Source organism: Schistocerca piceifrons, chromosome 1, assembly GCF_021461385.2.
Source record: "Schistocerca piceifrons isolate TAMUIC-IGC-003096 chromosome 1, iqSchPice1.1, whole genome shotgun sequence".
Lineage (NCBI taxonomy): Eukaryota > Metazoa > Arthropoda > Insecta > Orthoptera > Acrididae > Schistocerca > Schistocerca piceifrons.
Genome location: NC_060138.1, coordinates 827052004 through 827063772, shown reverse-complemented (window position 1 = coordinate 827063772; position 11769 = coordinate 827052004). Strand labels below are relative to the sequence as shown.

Sequence of the window (11769 nt, the reverse complement as noted above, 5' to 3'; positions counted from 1 at the left end):
GGTCTTCGGCTCCAGAAGTCCATATCGATGATGTTTTGTTTTTGAATGGTTCGCACGCCCACACTTGTTGTGGCCCAGCATTGAAATATGCAGCAATTTACGGAAGGGTTGCACTTCAGTCACGTTGCACGATTCTCTTCAGTCGTCGTTGGTCCCGTTCTTGCAAGACCTTTTTCCGGCAGCAGCGGTGACGTAGATTTGATGTCTTACCGGATCCATGATATTCACGACACACCCGCGAAATGGTCGTACGAGAAAACCCCCTTTTCATCCCTACCTCGGAGATGCTGTGTCCCATCGCACGTGCGTCGACTATAACACCACGTTGAAACTCACTTAAATCTTGATAACCTGCCATTGTGCCAGTAGTAACGGATCTAACAACTGCACTAGACACTTGTTGTCTTATAGAGGCGTTTTCGATCACAGTGCTTTCTGTTGCCTGTTTACGTATCTCTGTATTTGGATACACATGCCCATACTAGTTACTTTGGCGCTTCAGTGTATTTCACAGCTTGCCTCAGTACAGGTACATTTTTAAAATTCTTAGTATAGGTGGTCTTAGAGAGAGCCTTTGCCGTTTTATCCACGCATATGTCAATGTCGTACCCCTGTTGATCATACTACAGGAGGACGCAAAACTGAAGGGTTAAAAATGCGTAAGTACCCTTCGCTACTTTGATAATGTTACAATTTTGTCGAATGGTTGTGAACAGTCCGCAGTGGATCCAACCTGTACAGGGAGCAAAAATTGCGGTCGCGCTACACTCCAGAGGGTTGCGAACACGTTCAATGGGGATGCAGCCGCATAACGTCCTTATAAAAGGGTTGAAACATCCAGAGGATGCCAGCAGTGTCATAGGTCGCAAAGAACGTCATCTTGTTGCTCATCACATTGCGAACAGTCGTTTTCGAGAGCGAAATGTGTGTAAACAAATGTCCCCAGGGAAGTGTTGGTTTGATTGGTGTCCTTTATGCCACCACCTGAGCATCTTCGTGTCGATTCTGAATGGCGGTGTATAGGAAATGCTTTCCTTGGCCACCTACAAGGAAACAACGCGTTTTCAGCACTGAGCATCGCGATTTTGACCTTCATCGCAGAGGCGCCAAAAGAAGGGCTGGCATGTGTAGAAGAGGGGATTTGAGGAACTTCCCATGGCGTTGGGTAGAAATGTGAGGAAATTTTGCGCAAATGTGAGATCATTAATCCACCTTACACCTCATATGAACTTGTGAGGAGCGGTATTTTTTCCGCATGTGTCGACACCTTTCCGTTTGAACCGTGGCAGTGTGTCACGCTTTTGTACCGTTACTGAGAATGGTTGTGTGTACCGTCGAGCCAAATTTCAAACTTCTGCGTCACAATGTGAGACAATTACAGGATTTTGAGAAATTCATGCCTTAAATATCTTGCGCAGTGTGTAATGTGGCACTATCGCCTTAATACAATAATCAAATTGCAGCGAACTGATCGACATATGCCTCAGAGACGTAACAGAAAGTACTCAAAGCTTACGTTAAATCAAAAAAGTTACAAAATGCTACAAAAGTAGAATACTTTCATCTTTAGCTTGGGCGAAAAGTGTCTGAGAAACGTAACTGTGTAACAGACAGTGGGTAATGTATACTTGAGAAGACCAAGGACAATTTGGATCAAGAGACAGGTACCTGATACACAGTACAGCTATAACGCAATGGAGATTTCAGTGCGAGAGAGTGGTCCAATTTGAGACATTGGCCGTAATGAGATATTTCTAAAAAAAATGGCTCTGAGCACTATGGGACTCAACTTCTGAGGTCATTAGTCCCCTAGAACTTAGAACTAGTTAAACCTAACTAACCTAAGGACATCACAAACATCCACGCCCGAGGCAGGATTCGAACCTGCGACCGTAGCGGTCCTGCGGTGAGATATTTCTGTTACCTCTGCATGTATTAAGTCTACAACGCTGATGCCTTTGTTGCAGAAAGAGGAAGTATGTAGGAACATAGCTACCTTAGCCTGATTACTGAATATATTGATTCCTTTTAATGAATTTACACCATCTTCTTCAAGACATGTAAAGTAATTTTTGTGCGGGATGTCAAACTAAAAAATGTTGGTATTAGTTCAGATCAGCTAAAAATCGAAATATTCTTGGAACCTTAATACTCTGAGCTATAAACTACCAATTTTGATGTACCATAACACATTATTGTTAGATTTATACTACGCTGCTTTCTAAAATGTAACACTTGAAGCACAGTGAGAGAGAAGTCGTGGGGCAGAGACAATGTCTCAGGGTACTCCATGACAGCTTTTCTGACTTACGTTTCCAGTGTTACTGCATGCTTTTGTTTAAAAATAAAATTTGTTTTTGAACATAACATACATTTTTTTATGTCCCATAATTACAAGAAATCGTGAAATCTAAACGTATGTTGGCACTTTCTCCGATTGTGCCATGAGACAAGCTGTTTCAAATCGACCACAGATCTCTTCAACTTGAACATATATCCCATCAACCTCTGGTCTGAATGAGAAAAAGGTGTTGTGATTCTCCAAGAATTCAGAAGTTGCAGCAAACTGAAGAACAGGCGCACAGTGACGAATAACAGACGTACAGACAATTCGAATTATCACCGACACTCCAAAGAAAGAAGTATTTGCAGGAAAATTGAAAGAAAATGAAAACAGTGAACAATAAATGAAGAGATCATTAGCCCTACTCAGATATGGAAGTTCAGAGGAAAGAGCCGAAATTCCAGTTACTGATCACTGTGTAGATGACGGACGAGTATAGCGTCCACATCGTCTTCCGATCAACCTCGTGGTGAACATTATCGTGTATACTGAGACAAGTGCTACTGCAACAAGAGAGCGGCGAAAGGTATTATGTGTGTTAAATGCAAAACTTTACACCATGCAAGTGCTAATCCGAAACAAAAATTCTGGACTTGTTATGTAGATGACATTGAAAAAAAACTGATCAGTGCAGAATGCGAAAGTGAAGTGATTGCAACGTTGCTAACTGAGATCGGCATTTTAAAACGTAAATATGACGCCTTAACACAAGAAGACCTACAGCTTGATACATTAAAATATAAAAGCGAACTGGAAGAAGCAAAAATAATAATAAGTTCATTAACTAAAAAATTACAAAGACAGGCCTCACATAGAAAACAGTCTGAGACCGGTGAATTTCAACAGAAAATTCATACCAGCGAAGCGAAAATCTGTGCCCAAGTGAAATATTTGTCTCCTATAATAAATAAGAAATCTTCAGAAAATCTCACTGAGTTAAATATCTACTCAGATAGCCACGGACGCGGACTGGCGGAAGTACTACGAAACCATTACGATCTGAAAGTATACAGTCATGTGAAACCAGGAGCACCAATGCGGGGAATTATTAGGGACGTTTCACTGGACAAACAAGACAACAAAAATCGCCATGTTCTATTAATTGGAGGAGCAAATGACGTGTATTGTAACGAGTTAGCTAATGCTATTATCAGTCTCAAAAGTGCCCTCAGTTCGATAGAGAACCAAAAACTAACTGTTGTTGGTATACCACATAGGCACGACCTCATATCTGCTTCATGTGTGAACGCCGAAATTAAGGAAGCAAATAAACAGATACAAACAGTGTGTAAAGTGTAGCCAAACATAAGATTTCTATCAGTCGATTTCCTGGATAGATGCAGCTTTACAAAACATGGGATGCACCTGGATAGAAGAGGCAAGTCATCTCTGTGCAAAGCAATTTACGAAACGTTGGAAACATATGAAAAACAGAGTATCTATGAGTCAGTACCAGCCATTGTAATGAACTACCAATACATTACTCAAAGCAACCATGCAGGAAGTGAATCTGTCTTGGAGACAACAACTAAAGCAGCTGCAGAATCACAAAATGCTACAGTATCACTATCAAATTCAATAACAACTGCAGCTCCAGAAAAACCAGCAACGTCTGAATCAGCTCAAGCAACAAGACCAATAACAGCAGCAGCACAAGCAACAGAAGCAGAAATGGTGTCAACAACAACTGTAGCAGTTCCACTGAAGTCACTGGTAGAAAAGAGGAAGGAAACCACAGTGAGTATTGTATCACCACCTCCATCCTACGCCAAAGTGTCATCAAGTGCCTCCACTCAGCCTGCCCACATAAACTATGTAACATGTGAAACAAACAAGAACCTTGAGAAACAGACAACAAAAATGTCACCTCCATTAGCAGATAAGAAGACAGAAACCTCAGTAAGTATTGTATCATCTCCATCCCATAGTGAAGTGTTATCTAGTGCATCAAATCAGCCATCCCATACTAATGTGTTATCAAGTAGGCCTATATCAAATCCCTCATGCCAGATAAATTATGCAGGAAGTAAAATAAAAAAGTCTGCCACTCGAGCCTCAAACCGAACCAAAAAAGTACCACAGAGAAGTAATGATTTTTTATGGCCTGCCACAAGGGAGTCCAGCCGCTACCGAAACATAACACCAGCACCACACCAAATATGAGGACCAGTGAAAGGCAAACCACCATGTGTGCATCCAGTTGGGCCCAGGACACCCCGCATCTTCCCTCTTGCTGTGAAAAATCAATATTATTCATGCACATAAATATTAGATCTTTGAAATATAAAGCTGATGAACTTGGTATTGTATTGAATGGAAACAGTAGAATAGTATTGTGCATTAATGAACACTGGTTAAGAGAAGAAGAGATAAAACTGTATGTACCACCATCATTTAATTTAATTACAAGTTACTGCAGACCCAATGAAGGTTATGGGGGTTCCTCAATACATATAAGTGACAACCTAGGAAGCGGTTGTCATGCTACTACCAACATTAAAACTCACAGTTATTTCAATATACCATTCTCCTGATAGTGATGCCGATCAATTTGTAGAGTGTTTATATAAACTTATTCACTGTACAGAGAAATATACCAAACACAAGATAATAATTTTAGGAGATTTAAATTTTGATGTAAGGAAAAAAACACACAAAAATACTAATTTGCTTAACATGCTAAGATTCCATAATCTCTTCTGTGCAAATTATAGTCCCACAAAACAACTTTCTTGTCTCGACAATTTTATCACAAATAAACATAAAGATGATTTTGAATTGGGACTCCTTAATCTCGACCATCTGACAGATCACAAAGGTATACGGGTAAAACTAACAATTAATGAAACAATGGGGAATTGTGAACCAACCCAGAAGGTCAGGTTATTAAATGATAAAAGCATAAATAGCTTCAGGGATAAGCTGAAGGTACTAAACTGGAATGATATAATATATGCTTCCAACAATGTTGAGGAGGATTGTAGCAGGTTTGTTAGTACTCTATCTGAAATTTTCAATACCTGCTGTCCAATGGTTACCAAACAAAATAAAACTACGGCAAGAAAGCATGGTCGAACTACTCCACATAGGTGGTTCACACCATATTTACAGAAGCTAAGATTAATGGTTTTGATATGCTATGATAAGGTAAAAAATGGTAGTGTTGACAATGCAATGTACATTAGCCTCAAGAGACAGTATAGATCACAAATCAGATTAGCAAAATGTAGAGCAAATGATAACTTCATCAAAAACTCCAATAATAAGTGTAAGGCTGCGTGGAGGGTCATTAAAGCAGAATTAGGTACAGGTAGTCATAGTGTAAAAGTTACAACTCATGTTAATGTCACCCCAGATGAATTTAACCTCTTCTTTATCGATGCAACAAACCTTAATCCCTCAAGTCCTCATAAGAATAGTTCAAAATCAAATTCACAATCTACTTATATAAACCAGTTTTTACAAAACTTTGCTGATACTGTGCCAACCTGTAATTGGGGACATGTGGTAATAAATGATGTAATTAAATCAGTGGGAAAGTTAAGTTACTCCAGATCAGAAAATATTTATGGCCTCTCAAATTTTGTGATTAAAAAAATAATCGACTTGATATCATTCCCTCACAGCACATTCATAAACTAGATATTTGACAGTGGTATTTTCCCACAATGTCTAAAGAAGACAGTAGTAATTCATTACACAAAAAAGGTGATAAATCCTGCACTAATAATTATTGTCCAATTTCTCTGATACCTATTTTTTCAAAAATAATCGAATATTGCATACAAAAGCAAATTAACATGCATTTGTCAAAAAACAATATACTGACTAAGTCTCAATATGATTTTAGTGCCCAGTTATCAACAATTAATGCTGTTGAAAATGTTGTTTCCATTGTGCAATCTTCTTTTGAATCCAAATTATCTGCTGAAGCCACACTGGTGGACTTAAGCAAAGCATTTGATTCTGCAAACCACACAATACTGCTGGAAAAACTACGGTGTTATGGCATTAGGGATCTGGAACTCTCCCTCATTAAATCATATCTCAGTAACAGAAAGCAAACTGTAAGCTACAACGGTCAAAAGTCACAGTTACTGAATGCCACTAGAGGCATTCCCCAAGGATCAGTGCTTGGGCCATTACTGTTTATAATATTTATAAATGACCTGCCCAGCAATATGCCATGCAAATCTGTGCTTTACGCAGATGATACAACTTTCATCAATTCAGGGAAGGATATAAATAAACTGAAGGAGCAAAGTAAAGATTTCCTCAGATTATCCACTATGTGGTTCGAAGCCAATGAGTTAGCTATTAACTATGAAAAGACTGTAAATATATCCTTCAGCTTATCCTACGCTGATATTGAGTACACTTCTAACATACTTCTTGGCATATACTTAGATACGAAATTAACCTCACATAGACAACATATCTCGAAAGCTTTCGCGAGTTATCTATCTACTGAAAAAATTACGCACCTATGTTTCTGAAAGCCTGCTGATCAATTCCTATTATGCATTCTTTCATTGCCATATTAGCTATGGTATTCTTCTATGGGGTAATTATCCATGGTCCAAGAAAATTTTTATTTGGCAGAAGAAAGCCATCAGGAGCATCTCTGGGATTACCAAAAATAACATATCATGTAGGTCATACTCCAAAGAATTACAGATAATGACAGTCCCTTCTCTTTTTATATACAGCTGCCTTTTGTACATAAAAGAAAACTTTAACAGTTACAACCTTAGACCCTCCGTTCATAATCATAACACTCGTCAAACACTTAAGATAGACATACCAACAACTCGACTTAAGAAAACACAAGACAGTTATGAATACATGGGGATAAGGCTTTTCAACACATTACCTGTGCAGGCACTTTGTGTCTGTCTTAATATATTTAAAAGTAAGACTAAAAAATGGCTGAAAGACAAAGCTTTTTACAGTGTTAAAGAATTTGAAAACTCTTCAAAAATAGACCTGACTTACGAAACAACTTGCAACTCTGTTTGTACCTCTTCCTAAGCTTTTTTTGTCTCTGTAGTTCCACATTTAACTGTTAAATATGTGGAGAAATCCTTATGCATAAAATGTATTCTTTTATTATGCACATTCTTTAAAATGCAAACTTTAGTTATGTGGGATATCTTTATGTATCAAATGTATTCCTTCATTATGTATGTTCTTTTAAAATGTATACTTTAGCTGTATGTGATACCTCACAATAGTTATATTTCTTAATATGTAAATTGTACATTACTCATGACGACATCGATTGCTTGTAAATGCTTAAAGATGGATAAATAAATAAATAAATAAACTGGTTGCCCATGTTGGCTGGAAATAATTTTGAAAATACTGAAGGTCAGTTAAAAACAGTTCACTAACAATTCAATCACTTCTAGAGCCGAAAAGAAGCGTTCTGCAACATAGCATGTGAGAAATCAGGCGTTCCTGGCCGATTCCACTACTAGGGGTCACAGCTGCTTTCTATTGCTACTCCAAAAGCAACGTAGATTGCACATTGTTCGAAGAGCAATACGCATATGAATGTATCGATGAATAAATGTTCATTTCGGCACCATTACTTATTACTTCATCAGGAATGTTTCACTATGGTTATCATTATTTTTATTGTTGTTCCTTTTCTAAAAAACATGATTCGTGGCAGTGATAAAAGTTTTTGGTGAAAGACTACGTAAAAAAATTACGAGACTCGACCGTAGTACGGGCAGATTACTAGTATGCTGCCTTTTCTGGCTGCACGAACGCCGCTCTTTGACTGCTGGCGCCCTCGTATGGTACTGAGCGGGAGTGCAGAACTTTCATCCTCTATTCTCGTAAATGTTTTGGAAGCGTATCGTAGTGAAGCAGAATTTTTTACATCTACGTTGTAGGGGAGCGTATGAAAAAGTAATGCTGCCGAATTTTTACTCTCTTCTCAATATCGGGTGAGGTATCACATGTCATGCGTATTACGCGGTCGACTTTCCCGTTTCAATGGCGCAAGCTGTAACCCTCTGTCGCTAGATGGGTCCGACTTACCGCGTGTAACATGGTGGTGTGTAACGTAACTATATCTGTGTAGAAGAAATAATGTCCTTAAATCGAGATTCCAGTTGTAGAATACATACCTCCAACTGAAATCCGTACGAGAATGAAAGTGGTGTACTGTGATGATTGTATCGACATCAGTAATGCGCGACGTGGGTTGTTCTTGCTCGTAGTGAAGGAAACGGTGATGCTAACCTTGACGTCTACGACAGAGATCGGGGTGGACGACCGCGTACGGCAACCGACGAGACTCATCGGAGACGCGCTGATGAACTCTTAAGGGAAAATCATCAGATAACACAGACACAGCTCTCAGATAACTGTGGCATGTAACGAGAGTGCGTACTAGCCATCACTGCAGAACTGCGATATAGGAAACTGTGTGCACAGCGGGTGCATCGAATGCTCACTCCTGACGTGAAACAGAGGAGACTGGACATCTGTCACCAGTTTCTTTTGCGTTTTGAGTGTGAGGTTGATGGGTTCCTTAACGACATTGTGACAGATGATAATAACAGGCTTCAGTCTGGAACCGCGTTGCTGCTACGATCGCAGGTTCGAATCCTGCCTCGGGCATGGATATGTGTGATGTCCTTAGGTTAGTTAGGATTAAGTACACTCCTGGAAATTGAAATAAGAACACCGTGAATTCATTGTCCCAGGAAGGGGAAAGTTTATTGACACATTCCTGGGGTCAGATACATCACATGATCACACTGACAGAACCACAGGCACATAGACACAGGCAACAGAGCATGCACAATGTCGGCACTAGTACAGTGTATATCCACCTTTCGCAGCAATGCAGACTGCTATTCTCCCATGGAGACGATCGTAGAGATGCTGGATGTAGTCCTGTGGAACGGCTTGCCATGCCATTTCCACCTGGCGCCTCAGTTGGACCAGCGTTCGTGCTGGACGTGCAGACCGCGTGAGACGACGCTTCATCCAGTCCCAAACATGCTCAATGGGGGACAGATCCGGAGATCTTGCTGGCCAGGGTAGTTGACTTACACCTTCTAGAGCACGTTGGGTGGCACGGGATACATGCGGACGTGCATTGTCCTGTTGGAACAGCAAGTTCCCTTGCCGGTCTAGGAATGGTAGAACGATGGGTTCGATGACGGTTTGGATGTACCGTGCACTATCCAGTGTCCCCTCGACGAACACCAGTGGTGTACGGCCAGTGTAGGAGATCGCTCCCCACACCATGATGCCATGTGTTGGCCCTGTGTACCTCGGTCGTATGCAGTCCTGATTGTGGCGCTCACCTGCACGGCGCCAAACACGCGTACGACCATCATTGGCACCAAGGCAGAAGCGACTCTCATCGCTGAAGACGACACGTCTCCATTCGTCCCTCCATTCACGCCTGTCGCGACACCACTGGAGGCGGGCTGCACGATGTTGGGGCGTGAGCGGAAGACGGCCTAACGGTGTGCGGGACCGTAGCCCAGCTTCATGGAGACGGTTGCGAATGGTCCTCGCCGATACCCCAGGAGCAACAGTGTCCCTAATTTGCTGGGAAGTGGCGGTGCGGTCCCCTACGGCACTGCGTAGGATCCTACGGTCTTGGCGTGCATCCGTGCGTCGCTGCGGTCCGGTCCCAGGTCGACGGGCACGTGCACCTTCCGCCGACCACTGGCGACAACATCGATGTACTGTGGAGACCTCACGCCCCACGTGTTGAGCAATTCGGCGGTACGTCCACCCGGCCTCCCGCATGCCCACTATACGCCCTCGCTCAAAGTCCGTCAACTGCACATACGGTCCACGTTCACGCTGTCGCGGCATGCTACCAGTGTTAAAGACTGCGATGGAGCTCCGTATGCCACGGCAAACTGGCTGACACTGACGGCGGCGGTGCACAAATGCTGCGCAGCTAGCGCCATTCGACGGCCAACACCGCGGTTCCTGGTGTGTCCGCTGTGCCGTGCGTGTGATCATTGCTTGTACAGCCCTCTCGCAGTGTCCGGAGCAAGTATGGTGGGTCTGACACACCGGTGTCAATGTGTTCTTTTTTCCATTTCCAGGAGTGTAGTTCTAAGTCTAGGGGACTGATGACCCCAGATGTTAAGCTCCATAGTGCTTAGAGCCATTTGAACCATTGATAATAACTGACTGCACCACTGTGACTCCGAAAACAGAAGAGCATAATTGGAGTTCCGCCACGAAGGATCACCGACCGAAAATTTCAAGACCATGCCATCAATAGGAAAAGTCATTCTTACAGTGTTCTCGGATGTTCAAGATGTGGTGCAGTTGTAACTGATGCCAAAGGGCACCACCATAAACTGTACAAGGTACTGCGAGACCCTCAGAAAACTGAAAGCACGAATTCGAAGAGTTCGTCCCCAAATGGAGTGGAGAACCCTCTCTTTCAGCGTGCCAATGCCAGACCACACACGACTGATGCGACATCTGCAAAAATCCGACGTCTTGGGTCTACTGTCATCGATCATCCTCCATACAGTCCCGACTCGGCCCCATCCGATTTTATCTGTTTCCAGAACTTAAAGAACATCTTCGAGGAGTTGACTTTGATAGTGATGAAGTGGAAGCAGAGCTGTGGGTGTGGCTCTGTCAACAAAATCAAACATTTTACAGTAACAGTATCAAGAAACTGGTCTCTCGTTGGCAGAAATGTGTTTCCTGCCAGGTTGACTATGTTCAGAAGTGAATACATGGACAAGAAGGATAAACATGTAGAATGTTAATAAAATTTGTTTTACTTAAAAAGCTTTAAGAGTTTTCAGACATAAAATTCGAAGTCTGCTTTTGAGCACACCCTAGTACAACAACCGGGTGAAAGCTGACCAAAATCGTTGAATGTAGACTTCCCTTGTCGGGCTTATTGGCAGGAAACGGGGAAAACGGAATCAGTGCAAAAGACATTTCTTACTGAACACTCATGCGACCTACCTTAGAATATTGTTCGAGCGTAATGCAAATGAACCCATAAAAAACAAGGTTAACCTGAGATCTAAAAGAAGTGCAGTTGGAATGGCCAAAGATTTGTTTGACGGAGGGGAGCGTGTCAAGGAAATGGGGAAAAGCGTCAACAGGCTCGAAGATAGACAGCAGCTATAGCGTAGGATCCTTCCTACTACGTTCCCAGAATCAGTTTCATGTGAGGAGTCTAAGAATATACAACAGTCCCTTAAGTATCGTTCCAATAGGACACGTGAAAGCAAGAATAAACAAATTACAGCGTACGCAGATGCATTTAAGCTGTCATGTTTGTTACTCAAAAAAATGGCTCTGAGCACTATGGGACTAAACATCTGAGGTCATCAGTCCCCTAGAACTGAGAACTACTTAAACCTAACTAACCTAAGGACTGCACAGACATCCATGCCCGAGGC

At 41.8% G+C, this 11769-nt stretch overlaps 1 protein-coding gene across 1 annotated transcript; it reads left to right on the top strand.

Annotated features, from left to right (window-relative positions):
* Positions 1-3703: 3703 nt before the first annotated feature.
* LOC124775418 lies at positions 3704-4507 on the top strand. The gene has a single exon (XM_047250254.1). The coding sequence runs from the start codon at positions 3704-3706 to the stop codon at positions 4505-4507; it is 804 nt and encodes a 267-aa protein (XP_047106210.1).
* The last annotated feature ends 7262 nt before the right edge of the window (positions 4508-11769 follow it).

Excerpts from the sequence above, each read along its gene's own strand:
- LOC124775418 (XM_047250254.1), top strand. The coding sequence starts at position 3,704 with ATGCACCTGGATAGAAGAGGCAAGTCATCTCTGTGCAAAGCAATTTAC.